The sequence below is a fragment of the Staurois parvus genome, unplaced genomic scaffold (assembly GCF_062004578.1).
Source record: "Staurois parvus isolate SC_StPar_1 unplaced genomic scaffold, SC_StPar_1.0 ptg000232l, whole genome shotgun sequence".
Taxonomy (NCBI): Eukaryota; Metazoa; Chordata; class Amphibia; order Anura; family Ranidae; genus Staurois; species Staurois parvus.
The window spans coordinates 7,917,214-7,941,565 of NW_028318028.1; the positions used below are offsets into that span (position 1 = coordinate 7,917,214).

A 24,352-nucleotide genomic window follows, 5' to 3' on the forward strand; every position below is an offset into this window, starting at 1 on the left:
ATCACCGATTTCCTGATGTTACAAGCGGATAAAGGTACTCCCCTGTGTAACTTAGATGTCAGCCATTGGCAGCTCATGCGTGACACCTGCCGCTTGCTCAGGCCCTTTGAGGAGGCCACGCTATTCGTGAGTCGGCAGGACTATGGGATGAACGACGTCATTCCTCTGTTGCACGTCCTGGAACAAATGCTGTTAACAATGGCTGGTCAGGGTGCGGTAGACGTGGCGCACAGATCTCAACACCACATGACCCCTGTGGGGCCAGGACAGGAAGAAGAGGAGGAGGTAGAGGAGGACATTTGTGCTCAGGAATTATTGAGTGAAATGGGTGTTTTTTCCACTCAGCGGACAGGAGTGGAGGAGCAGGAGCATCTGGTAGAGGAGGAGGAGGAGGAGACAGAGGACCCAGACGCACCGTGGCAGTATGCTGTGGAGATGGAGGCAGGGAGTCCCTCGCATTCCTTGGCACAAATGGCCCATAGCATGCTCGGTTGCTTGCGTAGCGACAGCCGAATAATAACCATCAGACAGAGGGATGACTTTTGGCTGTCCACCTTGTTGGACCCTCGCTACCGGTCCAAAATGGTGGCCTTTTTCACACCTGCTGAGAGGGAGGCCAAAATTACGTACTATAAAAACCACCTATGTAGTCAGTTGGTCTCTGCCTTTGTGCGCCAACGTCCATCCTCAGACACTGTGGGCCCTGTGCGCTCGCGTTCTGCTGCCATGGCAGCAGGGGAGGGGTGGGGTGGTAGGAGCAGTGGCAGCTCCACCAGCAGCGGCTGCCTCAGTCTGCAGTCGATGATGAGTAGCTTTCTTCACCAGCGCAGTGAGGAAACTACTAACCAGCCGCAGCAGCAGCAGCAGCAGCATCAGGTGGACCTGGAGCAGGAGCTCAAACAACAGGCTTGGGCCTACTTGGACAGCACCCTGCCAACCGAGGTAGACAATCCCCTTGACTACTGGGCAACGAAACTTGACCTTTGGCCCCACCTAGCTGAATTTGACCTTGAAAGGCTGTCATGCCCGGCCAGTAGCGTGGCATCGGAGCGCGTGTTTAGTGCGGCAGGAGGTATTGTAACTCCGCGGAGGACACGACTGTCCACCCAAAGTGTGGAGAGACTCACGTTTGTGAAAATGAATCAGGCGTGGATTAGTCTGGATTTCAAACCACCAGTTCCTGACACAACTGACTAAATCCGCCATGAATCATGCCCCAAACATGTGCCACTTTCAGGTCTCCTCACACACTGCTGGTGTGTTCCATTTTTTGTCATAGGGTGCTGGCAGATTACGGGCCTCCCATTGCTGCTGTCTCCATCGCCACACTCTGCCATGTGCCACATTCAGGTCTCTTCACACTGCTGTTGTGTTGAATTTTTTGACATAGGGTGCTGGCAGATTACGGGCCTCCCATAGCTGCTGCCAGGCCCCTAATCTGCCATGGGCCCCTATATACCGCCTCCTCATGCTGCTGCCAAGTCCAGAGTCTCTCATGGGTCCCTGTACGGCCTCCCATTGCTGCTGTCTCCATCGCCACACTCTGCCATGTGCCACTTTCAGGTCTCCTCACACACTGCTGTTGTGTTGAATTTTTTGACATAGGGTGCTGGCAGATTACGGGCCTCCCATAGCTGCTGCCAGGCCCCTAATCTGCCATGGGCCCCTATATACCGCCTCCTCATGCTGCTGCCAAGTCCAGAGTCTCTCATGGGTCCCTGTACGGCCTCCCATTGCTGCTGTCTCCATCGCCACACTCTGCCATGTGCCAATTTCAGGTCTCCTCACACACTGCTGTTGTGTTGAATTTTTTGACATAGGGTGCTGGCAGATTACGGGCCTCCCATAGCTGCTGCCAGGCCCCTAATCTGCCATGGGCCCCTATATACCGCCTCCTCATGCTGCTGCCAAGTCCAGAGTCTCTCATGGGTCCCTGTACGGCCTCCCATTGCTGCTGTCTCCATCGCCACACTCTGCCATGTGCCACTTTCAGGTCTCTTCACACTGCTGGTGTGTTGAATTTTTTGACATAGGGTGCTGGCAGATTACGGGCCTCCCATAGCTGCTGCCAGGCCCCTAATCTGCCATGGGCCCCTATATACCGCCTCCTCATGCTGCTGCCAAGTCCAGAGTCTCTCATGGGTCCCTGTACGGCCTCCCATTGCTGCTGTCTCCATCGCCACACTCTGCCATGTGCCACATTCAGGTCTCTTCACACTGCTGGTGTGTTGAATTTTTTGACATAGGGTGCTGGCAGATTACGGGCCTCCCATTGCTGCTGCCAGGCCCGTAATCTGCCATGGGCCCCTATATACCGCCTCCTCATGCTGCTGCCAAGTCCAGAGTCTCTCATGGGTCCCTGTACGGCCTCCCATTGCTGCTGCCAGGAGGCAGCAGGGTCGCAGCAGTGTCAGTGGAGGCAAACGGCCACGGAGTAGAGCACCAGCTCCACTGCAGCCTACCACCACGGCCAGTAGTGGTGCCGGTGTGCACGGAGGAAGTAGCAGTCAGCCAGTGAGGAGTAGCGGAGGCAAAGTTTCCTACTCTGCGGTGTGGCAATTTTTCGTCAAGCCGCCCGAGGAAGTAAACGTAGCCGTATGTCGACTATGTGGCCAGAAAGTCAAGCGTGGCCAGGGGGCCCATGTTGGGACTACAGCGTTGCGTCAGCATATGCAGCGTCGCCATTCGGTGGCCTGGGAAAAACGTGATAAAGATACGGCGGTTCTGCCTGCCCCAGCCCAGGGTTCCATTTTGTCATAGGGTGCTGGCAGATTACGGGCCTCCCATAGGTGCCGCCAGGCCCCAAATCGGCCATGGGCCCCCGTACCGCCTGGTCACGCTGCTGCTGAGCCCACAGTGTGACCTGGGTCCCTGTATGGCCTCCCATTGCTCCCACTCTGCCATGTGCCACTTTGAGGTCTCCTCACACTCCTGCGGTTTTCCATTTTGTCATAGGTTGCTGGCAGATTAGCGGCCTTCCATAGGTGCCGCCAGGCCCCAAATCGGCAATGGGCCCCCGTACCGCCTGGTCACGCTGCTGCTGAGCCCACAGTGTGACCTGGGTCCCTGTACGGCCTCCCATTGCTGCTGTCTCCATCGCCACACTCTGCCATGTGCCACATTCAGGTCTCTTCACACTGCTGTTGTGTTGAATTTTTTGACATAGGGTGCTGGCAGATTACGGGCCTCCCATAGCTGCTGCCAGGCCCCTAATCTGCCATGGGCCCCTATATACCGCCTCCTCATGCTGCTGCCAAGTCCAGAGTCTCTCATGGGTCCCTGTACGGCCTCCCATTGCTGCTGTCTCCATCGCCACACTCTGCCATGTGCCACTTTCAGGTCTCCTCACACACTGCTGTTGTGTTGAATTTTTTGACATAGGGTGCTGGCAGATTACGGGCCTCCCATAGCTGCTGCCAGGCCCCTAATCTGCCATGGGCCCCTATATACCGCCTCCTCAAGCTGCTGCCAAGTCCAGAGTCTCTCATGGGTCCCTGTACGGCCTCCCATTGCTGCTGTCTCCATCGCCACACTCTGCCATGTGCCAATTTCAGGTCTCCTCACACACTGCTGTTGTGTTGAATTTTTTGACATAGGGTGCTGGCAGATTACGGGCCTCCCATAGCTGCTGCCAGGCCCCTAATCTGCCATGGGCCCCTATATACCGCCTCCTCATGCTGCTGCCAAGTCCAGAGTCTCTCATGGGTCCCTGTACGGCCTCCCATTGCTGCTGTCTCCATCGCCACACTCTGCCATGTGCCACTTTCAGGTCTCTTCACACTGCTGGTGTGTTGAATTTTTTGACATAGGGTGCTGGCAGATTACGGGCCTCCCATAGCTGCTGCCAGGCCCCTAATCTGCCATGGGCCCCTATATACCGCCTCCTCATGCTGCTGCCAAGTCCAGAGTCTCTCATGGGTCCCTGTACGGCCTCCCATTGCTGCTGTCTCCATCGCCACACTCTGCCATGTGCCACATTCAGGTCTCTTCACACTGCTGGTGTGTTGAATTTTTTGACATAGGGTGCTGGCAGATTACGGGCCTCCCATTGCTGCTGCCAGGCCCGTAATCTGCCATGGGCCCCTATATACCGCCTCCTCATGCTGCTGCCAAGTCCAGAGTCTCTCATGGGTCCCTGTACGGCCTCCCATTGCTGCTGCCAGGAGGCAGCAGGGTCGCAGCAGTGTCAGTGGAGGCAAACGGCCACGGAGTAGAGCACCAGCTCCACTGCAGCCTACCACCACGGCCAGTAGTGGTGCCGGTGTGCACGGAGGAAGTAGCAGTCAGCCAGTGAGGAGTAGCGGAGGCAAAGTTTCCTACTCTGCGGTGTGGCAATTTTTCGTCAAGCCGCCCGAGGAAGTAAACGTAGCCGTATGTCGACTATGTGGCCAGAAAGTCAAGCGTGGCCAGGGGGCCCATGTTGGGACTACAGCGTTGCGTCAGCATATGCAGCGTCGCCATTCGGTGGCCTGGGAAAAACGTGATAAAGATACGGCGGTTCTGCCTGCCCCAGCCCAGGGTTCCATTTTGTCATAGGGTGCTGGCAGATTACGGGCCTCCCATAGGTGCCGCCAGGCCCCAAATCGGCCATGGGCCCCCGTACCGCCTGGTCACGCTGCTGCTGAGCCCACAGTGTGACCTGGGTCCCTGTATGGCCTCCCATTGCTCCCACTCTGCCATGTGCCACTTTGAGGTCTCCTCACACTCCTGCGGTTTTCCATTTTGTCATAGGTTGCTGGCAGATTAGCGGCCTTCCATAGGTGCCGCCAGGCCCCAAATCAGCCATGGGCCCCCGTACCGCCTGGTCACGCTGCTGCTGAGCCCACAGTGTGACCTGGGTCCCTGTACGGCCTCCCATTGCTCCCACTCTGCCATGTGCCACTTTGAGGTCTCCTCACACTCCTGCGGTTGTCCATTTTGTCATAGGTTGCTGGCAGATTACAGGCCTTCCATAGGTGCCACCAGGCCCCAAATCGGCCATGGGCCCCCGTACCGCCTGGTCACGCTGCTGCTGAGCCCACAGTGTGACCTGGGTCCCTGTACGGCCTCCCATTGCTTCCACTCTGCCATGTGCCACTTTGAGGTCTCCTCACACTCCTGCGGTTTTCCATTTTGTCATAGGTTGCTGGCAGATTAGCGGCCTTCCATAGGTGCCGCCAGGCCCCATATCGGCCATGGGCCCCCGTACCACCTGGTCACGCTGCTGCTGAGCCCACAGTGTGACCTGGGTCCCTGTACGGCCTCCCATTGCTTCCACTCTGCCATGTGCCACTTTGAGGTCTCCTCACACGCCTGTGCTTTTCCATTTTGACATAGGTTGCTGGCAGATTACAGGCCTTCCATAGGTTCCGCCAGGCCCCAAATCGGCCATGGGCCCCCGTACCGCCTGGTCACGCTGCTTCTGAGCCCACAGTGTGACCTGGGTCCCTGTACGGCCTCCCATTGCTTCCACTCTGCCATGTGCCACTTTGAAATCTCCTCACACTCCTGCGGTTGTCCATTTTGTCATAGGTTGCTGGCTGATTACAGGCCTTCCATAGGTGCCGCCAGGCCCCAAATCGGCCATGGGCCCCCGTACCGCCTGGTCACACTGCTGCTGGGCCCACAGTGTGACCTGGGTCCCTGTACGGCCTCCCATTGCTTCCACTCTGCCATGTGCCACTTTGAAATCTCCTCACACTCCTGCGGTTGTCCATTTTGTCATAGGTTGCTGGCAGATTACAGGCCTTCCATAGGTGCCGCCAGGCCCCAAATCGGCCATGGTCCCCCGTACCGCCTGGTCACGCTGCTGCTGGGCCCACAGTGTGACCTGGGTCCCTGGACGGCCTCCCATTGCTGCTGCCAGGAGGCAGCAGGGTCACAGCTGTGTCAGTGGAGGCAAACGGCCACGGAGTAGAGCAGCAGCTCCACTGCAGCCTACCACCACAGCCAGTAGTGGTGCCGGTGTGCACGGAGGAAGTAGCAGTCAGCCAGTGAGGAGTAGCGGGTGCAAAGTTTCCTACTCGGCGGTGTGGCAAGTTTTCGTCAAGCCGCCCGAGGAAGTAAACGTAGCCTAATGTCGACTATGTGGCCAGAAAGTCAAGCGTGGCCAGGGGGCCCATGTTGGGACTACAGCGTTGCATCAGCATATGCAGCGTCGCCATTCGGTGGCCTGGGAAAAACGTGATAAAGATACGGCGGTTCTGCCTGCCCCAGCCCAGGGTTCCATTTTGTCATAGGGTGCTGGCAGATTACGGGCCTCCCATAGGTGCCGCCAGGCCCCAAATCGGCCATGGGCCCCCGTACCGCCTGGTCACGCTGCTGCTGGGCCCACAGTGTGACCTGGGTCCCTGTATGGCCTCCCATTGCTCCCACTCTGCCATGTGCCACTTTGAGGTCTCCTCACACTCCTGCGGTTGTCCATTTTGTCATAGGTTGCTGGCAGATTAGCGGCCTTCCATAGGTGCCACCAGGCCCCAAATCGGCCATGGGCCCCCGTACCGCCTGGTCACGCTGCTGCTGAGCCCACAGTGTGACCTGGGTCCCTGTACGGCCTCCCATTGCTCCCACTCTGCCATGTGCCACTTTGAGGTCTCCTCACACTCCTGCGGTTTTCCATTTTGTCATAGGTTGCTGGCAGATTAGCGGCCTTCCATAGGTGCCGCCAGGCCCCATATCGGCCATGGGCCCCCGTACCGCCTGGTCACGCTGCTGCTGGTCCCACAGTGTGACCTGGGTCCCTGTACGGCCTCCCATTGCTTCCACTCTGCCATGTGCCACTTTGAGGTCTCCTCACACTCCTGCGGTTTTCCATTTTGTCATAGGTTGCTGGCAGATTACAGGCCTTCCATTGGTGCCGCCAGGCCCCATATCGGCCATGGGCCCCCGTACCGCCTGGTCACGCTGCTGCTGAGCCCACAGTGTGACCTGGGTCCCTGTACGGCCTCCCATTGCTTCCACTCTGCCATGTGCCACTTTGAAATCTCCTCACACTCCTGCGGTTGTCCATTTTGTCATAGGTTGCTGGCAGATTACAGGCCTTCCATAGGTGCTGCCAGGCCCCAAATCGGCCATGGGCCCCCGTGCCGCCTGCTCACGCTGCTGCTGGGCCCACAGTGTGACCTGGGTCCCTGTACGGCCTCCCATTGCTTCCACTCTGCCATGTGCCACTTTGAAATCTCCTCACACTCCTGCTTTTGTCCATTTTGTCATAGGTTGCTGGCAGATTACAGGCTTTCCATAGGTGCCGCCAGGCCCCAAATCGGCCATGGGTCCCCGTACCGCCTGGTCACGCTGCTGCTGGGCCCACAGTGTGACCTGGGTCCCTGTACGGCCTCCCATTGCTGCTGCCAGGAGGCAGCAGGGTCGCAGCTGTGTCAGTGGAGGCAAACGGCCACGGAGTAGAGCAGCAGCTCCACTGCAGCCTACCACCACAGCCAGTAGTGGTGCCGGTGTGCACGGAGGAAGTAGCAGTCAGCCAGTGAGGAGTAGCGGGTGCAAAGTTTCCTACTCGGCGGTGTGGCAAGTTTTCGTCAAGCCGCCCGAGGAAGTAAACGTAGCCTAATGTCGACTATGTGGCCAGAAAGTCAAGCGTGGCCAGGGGGCCCATGTTGGGACTACAGCGTTGCGTCAGCATATGCAGCGTCGCCATTCGGTGGCCTGGGAAAAACGTGATAAAGATACGGCGGTTCTGCCTGCCCCAGCCCAGGGTTCCATTTTGTCATAGGGTGCTGGCAGATTACGGGCCTCCCATAGGTGCCGCCAGGCCCCAAATCGGCCATGGGCCCCCGTACCGCCTGGTCACGCTGCTGCTGGGCCCACAGTGTGACCTGGGTCCCTGTACGGCCTCCCATTGCTTCCACTCTGCCATGTGCCACTTTGAGGTCTCCTCACACTCCTGCGGTTGTCCATTTTGTCATAGGTTGCTGGCAGATTAGCGGCCTTCCATAGGTGCCGCCAGGCCCCAAATCGGCCATGGGCCCCCGTACTGCCTGGTCACGCTGCTGCTGGTCCCACAGTGTGACCTGGGTCCCTGTACGGCCTCCCATTGCTTCCACTCTGCCATGTGCCACTTTGAAATCTCCTCACACTCCTGCGGTTGTCCATTTTGTCATAGGTTGCTGGCAGATTACAGGCCTTCCATTGGTGCCGCCAGGCCCCATATCGGCCATGGGCCCCCGTACCGCCTGGTCACGCTGCTGCTGAGCCCACAGTGTGACCTGGGTCCCTGTACGGCCTCCCATTGCTTCCACTCTGCCATGTGCCACTTTGAGGTCTCCTCACACTCCTGCGGTTGTCCATTTTGTCATAGGTTGCTGGCAGATTAGCGGCCTTCCATAGGTGCCGCCAGGCCCCATATCGGCCATGGGCCCCCGTACCGCCTGGTCACGCTGCTGCTGGTCCCATAGTGTGACCTGGGTCCCTGTACGGCCTCCCATTGCTTCCACTCTGCCATGTGCCACTTTGAGGTCTCCTCACACTCCTGCGGTTTTCCATTTTGTCATAGGTTGCTGGCAGATTAGCGGCCTTCCATAGGTGCCGCCAGGCCCCATATCGGCCATGGGCCCCCGTACCGCCTGGTCACGCTGCTGCTGGTCCCACAGTGTGACCTGGGTCCCTGTACGGCCTCCCATTGCTTCCACTCTGCCATGTGCCACTTTGAAATCTCCTCACACTCCTGCGGTTGTCCATTTTGTCATAGGTTGCTGGCAGATTACAGGCCTTCCATTGGTGCCGCCAGGCCCCATATCGGCCATGGGCCCCCGTACCGCCTGGTCACGCTGCTGCTGAGCCCACAGTGTGACCTGGGTCCCTGTACGGCCTCCCATTGCTTCCACTCTGCCATGTGCCACTTTGAGGTCTCCTCACACTCCTGCGGTTTTCCATTTTGTCATAGGTTGCTGGCAGATTAGCGGCCTTCCATAGGTGCCGCCAGGCCCCATATCGGCCATGGGCCCCCGTACCGCCTGGTCACGCTGCTGCTGGGCCCACAGTGTGACCTGGGTCCCTGTACGGCCTCCCATTGCTTTCACTCTGCCATGTGCCACTTTGAAATCTCCTCACACTCCTGCGGTTGTCCATTTTGTCATAGGTTGCTGGCAGATTACAGGCCTTCCATTGGTGCCGCCAGGCCCCATATCGGCCATGGGCCCCCGTACCGCCTGGTCACGCTGCTGCTGAGCCCACAGTGTGACCTGGGTCCCTGTACGGCCTCCCATTGCTTCCACTCTGCCATGTGCCACTTTGAGGTCTCCTCACACTCCTGCGGTTTTCCATTTTGTCATAGGTTGCTGGCAGATTAGCGGCCTTCCATAGGTGCCGCCAGGCCCCATATCGGCCATGGGCCCCCGTACCGCCTGGTCACGCTGCTGCTGAGCCCACAGTGTGACCTGGGTCCCTGTACGGCCTCCCATTGCTTCCACTCTGCCATGTGCCACTTTGAGGTCTCCTCACACTCCTGCGGTTTTCCATTTTGTCATAGGTTGCTGGCAGATTAGCGGCCTTCCATAGGTGCCGCCAGGCCCCATATCGGCCATGGGCCCCCGTACTGCCTGGTCACGCTGCTGCTGGGCCCACAGTGTGACCTGGGTCCCTGTACGGCCTCCCATTGCTTTCACTCTGCCATGTGCCACTTTGAAATCTCCTCACACTCCTGCGGTTGTCCATTTTGTCATAGGTTGCTGGCAGATTACAGGCCTTCCATTGGTGCCGCCAGGCCCCATATCGGCCATGGGCCCCCGTACCGCCTGGTCACGCTGCTGCTGAGCCCACAGTGTGACCTGGGTCCCTGTACGGCCTCCCATTGCTTCCACTCTGCCATGTGCCACTTTGAGGTCTCCTCACACTCCTGCGGTTTTCCATTTTGTCATAGGTTGCTGGCAGATTAGCGGCCTTCCATAGGTGCCACCAGGCCCCATATCGGCCATGGGCCCCCGTACCGCCTGGTCACGCTGCTGCTGAGCCCACAGTGTGACCTGGGTCCCTGTACGGCCTCCCATTGCTTCCACTCTGCCATGTGCCACTTTGAGGTCTCCTCACACTCCTGTGCTTTTCCATTTTGACATAGGTTGCTGGCAGATTACAGGCCTTCTATAGGTTCCGCCAGGCCCCATATCGGCCATGGGCCCCCGTACCTCCTGGTCACGCTGCTGCTGGGCCCACAGTGTGACCTGGGTCCCTGTACGGCCTCCCATTGCTTCCACTCTGCCATGTGCCACTTTGAGGTCTCCTCACACTGCTGGTGTGTTCAATTTTTTGACATAGGATGCTGGCAGATTACGGGCCTCCCATTGCTGCTGCCAGGCACGTAATCTGCCATGGGCCCCCGTACCGACTCCTCATGCTGTGACGTTGCAACAAGGTGTAATTCAACCCTATATATGTTAGACCGCCTTTATGAACAGCTAAAGGCCATCACAGATTTCCTGATGTTAAAAGCGGATAAAGGTACTCCCTGTGTAACTTAGATGTCAGCCATTGTCAGCTCATGCGTGACACCTGCGCTTGCTCAGGCCCTTTGAGGAGGCCACGCTATTCGTGAGTCGGCAGGACTATGGGATGAACGAGGTCAAATCGGCCATGGGCCCCCGTACCGCCTGTTCACGCTGATGCTGGTCCCACAGTGTGACCTGGGTCCCTGTACCGCCTCCCATTGCTCCCACTCTGCCATGTGCCACTTTGAGGTCTCCTCACACTCCTGCGGTTTTCCATTTTGTCATAGGTTGCTGGCAGATTACAGGCCTTCCATAGGTGCCACCAGGCCCCAAATCGGCCATGGGCCCCCGTACCGCCTGGTCACGCTGCTGCTGGGCCCACAGTGTGACCTGGGTCCCTGTACCGCCTCCCATTGCTCCCACTCTGCCATGTGCCACTTTCAGGTCTCCTCACACTCCTGCTGGTTTCCATTTTGTCATAGGTTGCTGTATGGCCTCCCATTGCTGCTGGCTCCAGCGCCACACTGTGGCTCCAAACACTGGTTTTGGCCCCGTGACTGGCCAAATGAGTGAAGTGTGCGGTGATTCTAAGATCGACGGCACTCATCTGCATGTCATACTGACTGACAGTATTATTTCTCTTCCCCAGCAGACTCCAAGGGCATTTAAATTAAAGGTACAGTGTTCTGCACTAATATTAAGTCTCTCTGAAGCCTAGAAACACCCTTTTTTAAGTTAAATTCACAGCGAATTTATTCGACTCGAATCGAATAGTGTCCACGAATTCGCCGAATCAGTCGAATCGAATTTTTCATTTCTTCGCTCATCTCTAATAAATACATATATATATATATATATATATATATATATATATATATATATATTGAATACAGGCAAAATTGTGGTATTTCAAATATATGTCAATATATTTGGGAAGAATATTTTTTAAATGTATTTAAAATATATTTTTCTTCCACGTGGGAAGTGTCCTGCTCAATGATCGGCAGGTGCCGGTGGACATCACTGGAACTTGCAAATCGGCTTCTGCTGTGAGTGTTCCCAGCAGAAGAGATCCACCAACGGCGCACTTGCCCCCCTATGGCAGTAGTGCAAAATCACATATATACATGATTTTGCACGAGAGGGCCCCCTGTAGCAGTAAATCTGCTATAGGGTGGACCGTAAGTGGTTAATGGTAGTTTTTGCCAATGATGATGATGAAATGCAAGTTAAGGCGGGAAAATTGTGGGTTTGGTAGCAATCGGTGAAACTGGTAAGAAAACATTGCATTTTCAATGTAAAAAAAAATATCATTAAATAAAAAATTAATGGACCCAAACCTGTATCAGTCTGCAGTTCCCTCTACTATACTGAAATGCTTGGCTGTTTTTTCAAAATATAGATTCCCTTTTGGCAGTTATATAGAAGCAGTAATAGTGGTAGGTAATGCAATAATACACGTGGAAGCAATAATAGTACCTGCTGCAATAGGAACCAGTGAAGCAGAACTACATAGAGCAAGTATTAGTTTCAAAAAAGAAGTAGAAAAGCAGGCTGCACTAGTAGTTGGGACTAAAGTGATAGTCATGATAAGTAAGTAGTAAAGAGTGGTTATTGCTGCACATGTGGTGGTAGTGACTGCAGATGTTTGAGCACAGTTTTCTGCATTAGCAATCTGAGGTGTAATAAATGTACATTCTGATGTAAGAGATGGTTATATATTAGTACCTGTGCCTGTAGCTGTATTCGAGGACACTGACGTGGATGCTGTAGTTGAGACTGCTGTGCTTGGTGGTACTACAAAAGGGACTCCTGTAGTTGTTGGAGCAGCTGTAGTAGTTAGGGATCCAGAAATATTTGGGATTGCTGTATTAATTTGGGCTGCTGTGGGAATTGGGATTGCTGTAGTGGTTGATGCCTTTGTGGTTGGGGCTGTTGTAGTTTTTGATGCTTTTGTGCTAGTTGGGGCTGCTGTAGTTGTTAATGATGTAGTTGCTGGTTCTCCAGTAGTAGTTGGAGCTGCAGTTGTAGTTGTTTGGACTGCAGTGGTAGTTGGAGCTGATGTAGTTGCTGGGGCTGCAGTGGTGGATGTTGCTGCTGTAGTACTTAGGGCTGTTGTGGTAGTAGGTGGTGTTGTATTTGTTGGGATTGTAGTGGTAGTTGGTACTGCTGTAGATGTTGGAGCCCCAGTTGTAGATGGAGATTCTGTAGTTGCTGAAACAGCAGAGGTGGATGTTGCTGCTGTAGTTTTTAGGGCTGCAGTACTAGCGGGAGCTGCTGTAATAGTTGGAGCCGGAGATTCTGTAGTTGTTGGGACTGTGGTGGTACTGGATGCTGCTGTAGTTTTTTGGGCTTTAGGGCTAAGTGGTGCCATTGCAGTAGTTAGGGCTGCTGTGGTAGTTGGTGTTGATGTAGTTGCTTGGATTGCAGTAGTTGGTGTTGCTGTGGATGCTGAAGCTCCAGTTGTAGTTGGCTCTTCTGTAGTTGTTGGAACTGCAGTGGTAGATTGTATTGCTGTTGATGTTGGAGACACAGTTGTAGTTGCTGTAGTTGCTGGGATTGCAGTGGTAGTTGGTGTTGCTGTAGATGTTGAAGCCACAGTTGTAGTTGGTTCTGCTGTAGTTGTTAGGACTACAGTGGTAGTTGATTCTGCTGTAGTAGTTGGGGCTGCTGTAGTAGTTGGAGCTGCAGATGTTGTGGGTGCCACTGTAGAAATTAGGGCTGCTGCAGTTGTTTTTTCTGCTGTAGTTGCTGTAGAGGTTTGTGCTACTGTAGAAGTTGGAGCTTCAGTTGTAGTTAGAGCTCCTGTAGTTGTTGGGACTGCAGTGGTAGTTGGTGCTGCTGTAGTTGTTAAGGCTGCTGTGGTAGTTGGTGCTGCTGTAGTACTTCGGACTGAAGTATTAGTGGATGCTAATGTAGTAGTTGGAAGTGCAGTGGTAGCTGATTCTGCCGTACTAGTTGGAACTGCTGTAGTAGTTTGAGCTACTATAGTAGTTGGGACTGCAGTGGAAGTTGATGTTGCTGTAGTAGTTGGTGCTGCAGTTGTAATTTGTGGTGCTGTAGTAATTGGGGCTGCAGTACTAGTGGGTGCTATTGTAGTAATTGGAGCCACAGTTGTAGATGGAGCTGCAGTAGTTGTTGGGACTGGAGTGGTAGTTGGTGCTGCTGTAGTGGATGGAGCAGCAGATGTAGTTGTAGTTGCATCTGCTTTAGTTGTTGGGACCGCAGTGGTAGTTGGTGCTGCTGAAGTAGTGGGAACTGCAGAAGTAGTGGGTGCTATTGTAGTAGTTGGAGCCCCAGGTGTAGTTGTTGGGGCTGCAGTGGTAGCTGGTGCTGCTGTAGTTGTTAGGGCAACTGTGTTAGTTAGTGCTGATGTAGTTTTTGGGACTGCAGTAGTAGTCGGTTCTACTGCAGTAGTTGGAGCCCCAGCTGTAGTTGGAGCTGCTGTAGTTGGGACTGCAGTGGTAGTTGGTGCTACTGTAATTGTTGGGGCTATTGTGGTAGTTGGTGCTGCTGTAGTAAAGACAGCAGTAGTAGTTGGAGCCCCAGTTGTAGTTGCAGCTGTAGTTGTTGGGATTGCAGTAGTAGTGGGTGCTATTGTAATAGTTGGAGACCCAGCTGTAGTAGGAGCTGCTGTAGTTGTTGGGACTGGAGTGGTAGTTGGTACTGCTGTAGTTGTTAGAACAGCTGTGGTAGTTGGTGTCTCTGAAGATGTTGGTGCTGCAGTGGTAGTTGATTCTGCTGTAGTAGTTGGGACTATAATGCTCGTTGGTGCCGCTGTAGTAGTTAGGGCTGCTGTGGTAGTTGGTGCAGCTGTAGTTGTTGGGGCTGCAGTGGTAGTTGGTGATGCTGTAGTTGCTAGGGCTGCTGTGGTAGTTGGTGCTGCCATAGTAGTTGGTGCTGCAGTACTATTGGGTGCTATTGTAGTAGTTGGAGCTCCAGTTGTACTTGGAGCTACTGTAGTAGTTTGGACTAAAGTGGTAGTTGGTGCAGCTCTAGTTGTTGAAACTGCTGTGGTAGTAGGTTCCATTGTAGTAGATGGGGCTGCAGTACTAATGGGGGCTATTGTAGTAGTTGCATCCCCAGTTGTAGTTGATGCTGCTGTAGATGCTATGACTGTTGTGGTAGTTAGTGCTGCAGTGGTTGTTGATCCTGCTGTTGTAGCTGGGACTATAGTGGTAGTTGGTGCTGCTGTAGTAGTTGGGGCTGCAGTACTAGTGGGTGCTATTGTAGTAGTTATAGTAGGAGCTGCTGTAGTTGTTGGGACTGGAGTGGTAGTTGGTGTAGCTGTAATTGTAGGGGCTGTTGTGGTAGTTGGTGTAGCTGTAGTTGTTGGGGCTGTTGTGGTAGTTGGTGTAGTTGTTGGGGCTGTTGTGGTAGTTGACTCTTCTGAAGTTGTTGGGACTGAAGTGGTAGTTGGTACTGCTGTAGTTGTTAGGGCAGCTGTGGTGGTTAGTGTTTTTGAAGATGTTGTGGCTGCAGTGGTACTTGATTCTGCTGTAGTAGTTGGGACTATAGTGGTCATTTTTGCTGCTGTAGTAGTTAGAGCTGTTAGGGTAGTTGGTGCAGCTGTAGTTGTTGGAACTGCAGTGGTAGTTGGTGCTGTTGTAGTTGTTAGGGCTGCTGTGGTAGTTGGTGCTGCTGTAGTAGTCGGGGTTACAGTAATAGTGGGTGCTATTGTATTAGTTGGAGCCCCAGTTGTACTTGGAGCTACTGTAGTTGTTGGGACTGGAGTGGTAGTTGGTACAGCTGTAGTTGTTGGAGCTTCTGTGGTAGTTGGTGCTGCTGTAGTAGATGGGGCTGCAGTAGTAGTGGGTGCTATTATAGTTGGGGCTGCCGTAGATGTTAGGTCTGCTGTGGTAGTTGGTGCTTCAGTGGTAGTTGATTCTGCTGTAGTAGTTAGGACTATAGTGGTTGTTGGTGCTGCTGTAGTAGTTGGGGCTGCAGTACTAGTGGGTGCTACTGTAGTAGTTGGAGCCTTAGTTGTACTTGGAGCTACTGTAGTTGATGGGACTGTAGTTGGTGCAGCTGTAGTTGTTGGAGCTGCTGCGGTGCTTGGTGCTACTGTAGTAGTGGGGGCTGCAGTAGTAGTGGGTGCTGTTGTAGTAGTTGCAGGTCCAGTTGTAGTTGGTTTTGCTGTAGTAGTTGGGGCTTCAGTACTAGTGGATGCTGTTGTACTAGTTGGAGCCCCACTTGTGGATGTAGCTGCCATAGTTGTTGGGACTGGAGTGGTAATTGGTGCAGCTGTAGTTGTTGGGGCTGCAGTGGTAGTTGGTGCTGCTGTAGTAGTTGGGGCTGCAGTAGTAGTGTGTGCTGTTGTAGTAGTTGCATACCCAGTTGCAGTTGGTGCTGCTGTAGATATTAGGGCTGTTGTGATAGTTGTTTCTGCAGTGGTAGTTGATTCTGCCATAGTAGTTGTGACTATAGTGGTTGTTGTTGCTGCTGTAGTAGATGAGGGTGCAGTACTAGTGGGTGCTATTGTAGCAGTTGTAGTAGGAGCTGCTGTAGTTGTTGGGACTGGAGAGGTAGTTTGTGCAGCTGTAGTTGTTGGAGCTGCTGTGGTTGTAGGGGCTGCAGTAGTAGTGGGTGCTGTTGCAATAGTTGCTGCCCCAGTAGAAGTTGGTGCTATTGTAGTAGTTGGAGCTGCTGTAGTTGTTGGGACTGGAGTTGTAGTTGGTGCAGCTGTAGTAGTTGGAGTCCCAGTTGTAGTTGGAGCTACTGTAGATGTTGGGACTGGAGTGGTTGTTGATTCTGCTGTAGTAGTTGGGACTAGAGAGGCAATTGTTGTTGCTGTAGTAGTTGGGGCTGCAGTAGTAGTGGTAGATATTAGAGTAGTTTGAGCCCCAGTTGTAGTTGGAGCTACTGTAGTTGTTGGAACTGCTGTGGTAGTTGGTGTTGCTGTAGTTATTGGGGTTGCAGTAGTAGTGGGTGCTGTTGTAGTTGTTGCAACCCCAGTTGTAGTTGGTGCAGCTGTAGTAGTTGGGGCTGCAGTACTAGTGGGTGCTATTGTAGTAGTTGGAGCCCCAGTTGTGGATGGAGCTACTGAAGTTGTTGGGAATGGAGTGGTAGTTGGTGCAGCTGTAGTTGTTGGAACTGCTGTGGTAGTTGTAGGGGCTGCAGTAGTAGTGGGTGCTATTGAAATAATTGGAGCCCCAGTTGTAGTTGGTGCTGCTGTAGATGTTAGGGTTGCTGTAGTAGTTGGTTCTGCAATGGTAGTTGATTCTGCTGTAGTAGTTGGGACTATAGTGGTCGTTGGTGCTGCTATAGTAGATGAGGCTGCAGTACTAGTGGGTGCAATTGTAGTAGTTGTAGTAGGACCTGCTGTAGTTGTTGAGACAGTTGTGGTAGTTGGTGTAGCTGTAGTTGTTGGGGCTGCTGTGGTAGTTGGAGCTTCTATAGTTCTTGGGATGGCAGTGGTAGTTGGTACTGCTGTAGTTGTTACGGCAGCTGTGGTAGTTGGTGTTTCTGAAGATGTTGGGGCTGCTGTGGTAGTTGATTCTGCTGTAGTAGTTGGGACTAAAGTGGTCGTTGGTGTTGCTGTAGTTATTAGGGCTGCTGTGGTAGTTGGTGCAGCTGTAGTTGTTAGGATTGCAGTGGTAGTTGGTGTTGCTGTAGTAGTTGGGGCTGCAGTACTAGTGGGTGCTATTGTAGTAATCGGAGCCCCATTTGTACTTGGAGCTACTGTAGTTGTTGGGACTGGAGTAGTAGTTGATGCAGCTGTAGTTGTTGGAGCTGCTGTGGTAATTGGGGCTGCAGTAGTAGTGGGTGCTGTTGTAGAAGTTGCAGCCCCAGTAGACGCTGGTGCTATTGTAGTAACTGGAGCTGCTGTAGTTGATCGGACTGGAGTAATAGTTGCTGCAGCTGTAGTTGTTGGAACTGCAGTGGTAGTTCGTGCTGCTGTAGTTGTTAGGGTAGCGGTCGTAGGTGGTGCAGCTGTAGTTGTTGGGACTGCAATGGAAGTTGGTGCTGCTGTAGTTGTTGTGGCTGGAGTGGTAGTTGGTACAGCTGCAGTTTTTGGAACTGCTGTGGTAGTTGGTGCCACTGCAGTTGTTGGGCCTGCAGTACTAGTGGGTGCTATTGTAGAAGTTGGAGCCCTAGTTGTAGTTGGAGCAACTGTAGTTGTTGAGACTGGAGTGGAGGTTGGTGCAGCTGTAGTTGTTGAAGCTGCTGTGGTAGTTGGGGCTGCAGTAGCAGTGGGGGATGTTACAGTAGTTGCTGCCCTAGTAGAAGTTGGTGCTATTGTAGTAGTTGGAGCTGCTGTAGTTGTTGGGACTGGAGTGATTGTTGATTCTGCTGTAGTTGTTGGAACTGCTGTGATTTTTGGTGCCACTGTAGTTGTTGGGGCTGCAGTACTAGTGGGTGCTATTGTAGAAGTTGGAGGACCAGTTGTAGTTGGAGCTACTGTAGTTGTTGGGACTGGAGTGGTAGTTGATTCTGCTGTAGTTGTTGGGACTGGAGAGGTAGTTGGTGCAGCTGTAGTTGTTGGGGCTGCAGTACTAGTGGGTGCTATTGTAGTAGTTGAAGCCCCAGTTGTAGTTGGAGGTACTGTAGTTGTTGGGACTGGAGAGGTAGTTTGTGCAGCTGTAGTTGTTGGAACTGCAGTGGTAGTTGGTGCTGTTGTAGTTTTTAGGGTTGCTGTGGTAGTTGGTGCAGCTGTAGTTGTTGGGACTGAAGTGGTAGTAGGTGCTGCTGTAGTTGTTGTGACTAGAGTGGTAGTTGGTGTTGCTGTAGTAGTTGGGGCTGGAGTGGTAGTTGTTGCAGCTGTAGTTGTTGGAACTGCTGTAGTTGTTGGGGCTGCAGTACTAGTGGGTGCTATTGTAGTAGTTGGAGGCCCAGTTGTAGTTTGAGCTACTGCAGTTGTTGGGACTGGAGAGGTAGTTGATTCTGCTGTAGTTGTTGGAACTGCATTGGCAGTTGGTGCTGCTGTAGTTGTTAAAGCTGCTGTGGTAGTTGGTGCAGCTGTAGTTGTTGGGACTAGAGTGGTAGTTGGTGCTGCTGCAGTTGTTAAAGCTGCTGTGGTAGTTGGTGCAGCTGTAGTTGTTGGGACTAGAGTGGTAGTTGGTGCAGCTGTAGTTGTTGGGGCTTTAGAACTAGTGGGTACTTTTGTAGTAGTTGGAGCCCCAGTTAGACTTGGAGCTACTGTAGTTGTTGGGACTGGAGTGGTAGTTGATTCTGCTGTATTTGTTGGGACTAGAGTGGTAGCTGGTGTTGCTGTAGTAGTTGGGGCTGCAGTAGTAGTGGGTGCTATTGTAGTAGTTGAATCCCAAGTTGTAATTAGAGCTACATTAGTTGTTGGGACTGGAGTGGTAGTTGGTGCAGCTGTAGTTGTTGGGACTGCAGTGGTAGTTGTTGCTCTAGTAGTTGGGGCTTCAGAACTAGTGGCTGCTTTTGTAGTAGTTGAAGCCCCAGTTGTAGTTGGAGCTACTGTAGTTGTTGAGACTGTAGTGGTAGTTGGTGCAGCTGTAGATGTTGGGGCTGCTGTGGTATTTGGGGCTGCAGTAGTAGTTGGGGCTGCAGTAGTAGAGGGTGGTGTTGTAGTAGTTGCTGCCCCAGTAGAAGTTGGTGCTATTGTAGTAGTTGGAGCTGCTGTAGTTGTTGGGACTGGAGTGGTAGTTGGTGCTGCTGTAGTAGTTGGGGCTTCAGAACTAGTGGGTTCAATTGTAGTAGTTGGAACTGCTGTAGTTGTTGGGACTGGAGTGGTAGTTGGTGCAGCTTTAGTTGTTGGGACTGCAGTGGTAGTTGTTGCTGCTGTAGTTGTTGTGACTAGAGTGGTAGTTGGTGTTGCTGCAGTAGTTGGGGCTTCAGAACTAATGGGTGCAATTGTAGTAGTTGTAGTTGGAGCTACTGTAGTTGTTGAGACTGGAGTTGTAGTTGGTACAGCTGTAGATTTTGGAGCTGCTGTGGTATTTGGGGCTACAGTAGTAGTGGGTGGTGTTGTAGTAGTTGCTGCCCCAGTAGAAGTTGGTGCTATTGTAGTAGTTGGAGCTGCTGTAGTTATTGGGACTTGAGTGGTAGTTGGTGCAGCTTTAGTTGTTGGTTCTGCAGTAGTAGTGGGTGCTGTTGTAGTAGTTGTTGCTGGTACAGCTGTACTAGTTGGGGCTGCAGTAGTAGTGGGTGCTGCTGTTGTAGTAGTTGTAGCCCCAATTGAAGTTTGTGCTATTGTAGTAGTTGGAGCTGCTGTAGTTGTTGGGACTGGAGTGTGAGTTGGTGCAGCTGTAGTTGTTGGGACTGCAGTGGTAGTTGGTGCAGCTGTAGTTGTTGGGACTGCAGTGGTAGTTGGTGCTGCTGTAGTAGTTGGTTCTGCAGTAGTAGTGGGTGCTGTTGTAGTAGTTGCAGCCTCAGATGTAGCTGGTACAGCTGTAGTAGTTGGGGCTGCAGTAGTAGTGGGTGCTGCTGTTGTAGTAGTAGCCCCAGTTGAAGTTTGTGCTATTGTAGTAGTTGGAGCTGCTTTAGTTGTTGGGGCTGGAGTGGTAGTTGGTGCAGCTGTAGTTGTTGGGACTTCAGTGGTAGTTGTTGCTGCTGTACTTGTTGTGACTAAAGTGGTAGTTGGTGTTTCTGTAGTAGTTGGGGCTTCAGAACTAGTGGGTGCAATTGTAGTAGTTGTACTTGGAGCTACTGTAGTTGTTGAGACTGGAGTGGTAGTTGGTGCAGCTGTAGATGTTGGAGCTGCTGTAGTATTTGGGGCTGCAGTAGTAGTTGGGGCTGCAGTAGTAGTGGGTGGTGTTGTAGTAGTTGCTGCCCCAGTAGATGTTGGTGCTATTGTAGTAGTTGGAGCTGCTGTAGTTGTTGGGACTGGAGTGGTAGTTGGTGCAGCTGTAGTTGTTGGGACTGCAGTGGTAGTTGTTGCTGCTGTAGTTGTTGTGACTAGAGTGGTAGTTGGTGTTGCTGTAGTAGTTGGGGCTTCAGAACTAGTGGGTGCAATTGTAGTAGTTGTACTTGGAGCTACTGTAGTTGTTGAGACTGGAGTGGTAGTTGGTGCAGCTGTAGATTTTAGAGCTGCTGTGGTATTTGGGGCTGCAGTAGTAGTTGGGGCTGCAATAGTAGTGGGTGGTGTTGTAGTAGTTGCTGCCCCAGTAGAAGTTGGTGCTATTATAGTAGTTGGAGCTGCTGTAGTTGTTGGGACTTGAGTGGTAGTTGGTGCAGCTGTAGCTGTTGGGACTGTAGTGGTAGTTGTTGCTGCTGTAGTAATTGGTTCTGCTGTAGTAGTGGGTGCTGTTGTAGTAGTTGTAGCTGGTACAGCTGTAGTAGTTGGGGCTGCAGTAGAAGTGGGTGCTGCTGTTATAGTAGTTGTAGCCCCAGTTGAAGTTTGTGCTATTGTAGTAGTTGGAGCTGCTGTAGTTGTTGGGATTGGAGTGGTAGTTGGTGCAGCTGTAGTTGTTGGAACTGCAGTGGTAGTTGGTGCTGCTGTAGTAGTTGGTTCTGCAGTAGTAGTGGGTGCTGTTGTAGTAATTGTAGCTGGTACAGCTGTAGTAGTTGGGGCTGCAGTAGTAGTGGGTGCTGCTGTTATAGTAGTTGTAGCCCCAGTTGAAGTTTGTGCTATTGTAGTAGTTGGAGCTGCTGTAGTTGTTGGGACTGGAGTGGTAGTTGGTGCAGCTGTAGTTGTTGGAACTGCAGTGGTAGTTGGTGCTGCTGTAGTAGTTGGTTCTGCAGTAGTAGTGGGTGCTGTTGTAGTAATTGTAGCTGGTACAGCTGTAGTAGTTGGGGCTGCAGTAGTAGTGGGTGCTGCTGTTATAGTAGTTGTAGCCCCAGTTGAAGTTTGTGCTATTGTAGTAGTTGGAGCTGCTGTAGTTGTTGGGACTGGAGTGGTAGTTGGTGCAGCTGTAGTTGTTGGGACTTCAGTGGTAGTTGGTGCTGCTGTAGTAGTTGGTTCTGCAGTAGTAGTGGGTGCTGTTGTAGTAGTTGCAGCCTCAGATGTAGCTGGTACAGCTGTAGTAGTTGGGGCTGCAGTAGTAGTGGGTGCAGCTGTTGTAGTAGTAGCCCCAGTTGAAGTTTGTGCTATTGTAGTAGTTTGAGCTGCTTTAGTTTTTGGGACTGGAGTGGTAGTTGGTGCAGCTGTAGTTGTTGGGACTTCAGTGGTAGTTGGTGCTGCTGTAGTTGTTGTGACTATAGTGGTTGTTGGTGTTTCTGTAGTAGTTGGGGCTTCAGAACTAGTGATCGCAATTGTAGTAGTTGTAGTTGGAGCTACTGTAGTTGGTGAGACTGGAGTGGTAGTTGGTGCAGCTGTAGATGTTGGAGCTGCTGTGGTATTTGGGGCTGCAGTAGTAGTTGGGGCTGCAGTAGTAGTGGGTGGTGTTGTAGTAGTTGCTGCCCCAGTAGAAGTTGGTGCTATTGTAGTAGTTGGAGCTGCTGTAGTTGTTGGGACTGGAGTGGTAGTTGGTGCAGCTGTAGTTGTTGGGACTGTAGTGGTAGTTGTTGCTGCTGTAGTAGTTGGTTCTGCAGTAGTAGTGAGTGCTGTTGTAGTAGTTGCAGCCTCAGTTGTAGCTGGTACAGCTGTAGTAGTTGATGCAGCAGTAGTAGTGGGTGCTGCTGTTGTAGTAGTTGTAGCCCCAGTTGACATTTGTGCTATTGTAGTAGTTGGAGCTGCTGTAGTTGTTGGGATTGGAGTGGTAGTTGGTGCAGCTGTAGTAGTTGGGGCGTCAGAACTAGTGGGTGCAATTGTAGTAGTTGTAGTTGGAGCTACTGTAGTTGTTGAGACTGGAGTGGTAGTTGGTGCAGCTGTCGATGTTGGAGCTGCTGTGGTATTTGGGGCTGCAGTAGTAGTTGGGGCTGCAGTAGTTGTGGGTGGTGTTGTAGTAGTTGCTGCTCCAGTAGAAGTTGGTGCTATTGTAGTAGTTGGAGTTGCTGTAGTTGTTGGGACTGGAGTGGTAGTTGGTGCAGCTGTAGTTGTTGGAACTGCTGTGGTAATTGTTGCTGTTGTAGTAGTTGGTTCTGCAGTAGTAGTTGCAGCCTCAGTTGTAGCTGGTACAGCTGTAGTAGTTGCGGCTACAGTAATAGTGGGTGCTGCTGTTGTAGTAGTTGTAGCCCCAGTTGAAGTTTGTGCTATTGTAGTAGTTGGAGCTGCTGTAGTTGTTATAACTGGAGTGTTAGTGTGTGCAGCTGTAGTTGTTGGTTCTGCAGTGGTAGTTGGTGCTGCTGTAGTTGTGACTAGAGTGGTAGTTGGTGTTGCTGTAGTAGTTGGGGCTTCAGAACTAGTGGGTGCAATTGTAGTGGTTGTAGATGGAGCTACTGTAGTTGTTGAGACTGGAGTGGTAGTTTGTGCAGCTGTAGATGTTGGAGCTGCTGTGGTATTTGGGGCTGCAATAGTAGTTGGGGCTGCAGTAGTTGTGGGTGGTGTTGTAGTAGTTGCTGCCCCAGTAGAAGTTGGTGCTATTGTAGTAGTTGGAGCTGCTTTAGTTGTTGGGACTGGAGTGGTAGTTGGTGCAGCTGTAGTTGTTGGAACTGCTGTGGTAATTGTTGCTGCTGTAGTAGTTGGTTCTGCAGTAGTAGTTGCAGCCTCAGTTGTAGCTGGTACAGCTGTAGTAGTTGCGGGTACAGTAGTAGAGGGTGCTGCTGTTGCAGTAGTTGTAGCCCCAGTTGAAGTTTGTGCTATTGTAGTAGTTGGTGTAGCTGTAGTTGTTGGGACTGGAGTGGTAGTTGGTGCAGCTGTAGTTGTTGGGGCTGCAGTGGTAATTGGTGCTGCTGTAGTTGTTGGGACTGCAGTGGTAGTTGGTGCAGCTGTAGTTGTTGGGACTGCAGTGGTAGTTGGTGCAGCTGTAGATGTTTGGACTGCAGTGGTAGTTGTTGCTGCTGTAGTTGTTGTGACTAGAGTGGTAGTTGGTGTTGCTGTAGTAGTTGGGGCTTCAGAACTAGTGGGTGCACTTGTAGTAGTTGTAGTTGGAGCTACTGTAGTTGTTGAGACTGGAGTGGTAGTTGGTGCAGCTGTAGATGTTGGATCTGCTTTGGCATTTGGGGCTGCAGTAGTAGTTGGGGCTGCAGTAGTAGTGCGTGGTGTTGTAGTAGTTGCTGCCCCAGTAGAAGTTGGTGCTATTGTAGTAGTTGGAGCTGCTGTAGTTGTTGGGACTGGAGTGGTAGTTGGTGCAGCTGTAGTTGTTGGGACTGTAGTGGTAGTTGTTGCTGCTGTAGTAGTTGGTTCTGCAGTAGTAGTGGGTGCTGTTGTAGTAGTTATAGCTGGTACAGCTGTAGTAGTTGGGGCTGCAGTAGTAGTGAGTGCTGCTTTTGTAGTAGTTGTAGCCCCAGTTGAAGTTTGTGCTATTGTAGTAGTTGGAGCTGCTGTAGTTGTTGGGACTGGAGTGGTAGTTGGTGCAGCTGTAGTTGTTGGGACTGCAGTGGTAGTTGGTGCAGCTATAGTTGTTGGGATTGCAGTGGTAGTTTGTGCTGCTGTAGTAGTTGGTTCTGCAGTAGTAGTGGGTGCTGTTGTAGTAGTTGCAGCCTCAGATGTAGCTGGTACAGCTGTAGTAGTTGGGGCTGCAGTAGTAGTGGGTGCTGCTGTTGTAGTAGTTGTAGCCCCAGTTGAAGTTTGTGCTATTGTAGTAGTTGGAGCTGCTGTAGTTGTTGGGACTGGAGTGGTAGTTGGTGCAGCTGTAGTTGTTGGGACTTCAGTGGTAGTTGCTGCTGTAGTTGTGACTAGAGTGGTAGTTGGTGTTGCTGTAGTAGTTGGGGCTTCAGAACTAGTGGGTGCAATTGTAGTAGTTGGAGCTACTGTAGTAGTTGAGACTGGAGTGGTAGTTGGTGCATCTTTAGATGTTGGAGCTGTTGTGGTATTTGGGGCTGCAGTAGTAGTTGGGGCTGCAGTAGTAGTGGGTGGTGTTGTAGTAGTTGCTGCCCCTGTAGATGTTGGTGCTATTGTAGTAGTTGGAGCTGCTGTAGTTGTTGGGACTGGAGTGGTAGTTGGTGCAGCTGTAGTTGTTGGTACTGCAGTGGTAGTTGTTGCTGCTGTAGTT

General features: G+C 52.3%; 1 protein-coding gene across 1 annotated transcript in view; it reads right to left on the reverse strand.

Annotated features, from left to right (window-relative positions):
- The window catches only part of LOC149460335 (uncharacterized), a 39,858-nt gene extending 15,712 nt beyond the window's left edge, over positions 1-24,146 (reverse strand). Inside the window, exons 1-9 of the mRNA XM_089679910.1 lie at positions 24,112-24,146; positions 23,860-23,969; positions 21,968-23,471; positions 21,598-21,773; positions 21,337-21,464; positions 21,100-21,116; positions 20,875-20,984; positions 20,349-20,666; positions 12,141-19,640 (exon numbers count right to left, since the gene is read on the reverse strand). Coding sequence (XP_089536036.1) covers positions 12,141-19,640; positions 20,349-20,666; positions 20,875-20,984; positions 21,100-21,116; positions 21,337-21,464; positions 21,598-21,773; positions 21,968-23,471; positions 23,860-23,969; positions 24,112-24,146 — 9,898 coding nt within the window. The remainder of the gene's footprint in view (positions 1-12,140; positions 19,641-20,348; positions 20,667-20,874; positions 20,985-21,099; positions 21,117-21,336; positions 21,465-21,597; positions 21,774-21,967; positions 23,472-23,859; positions 23,970-24,111) is intronic.
- Positions 24,147-24,352: the final 206 nt, after the last annotated feature.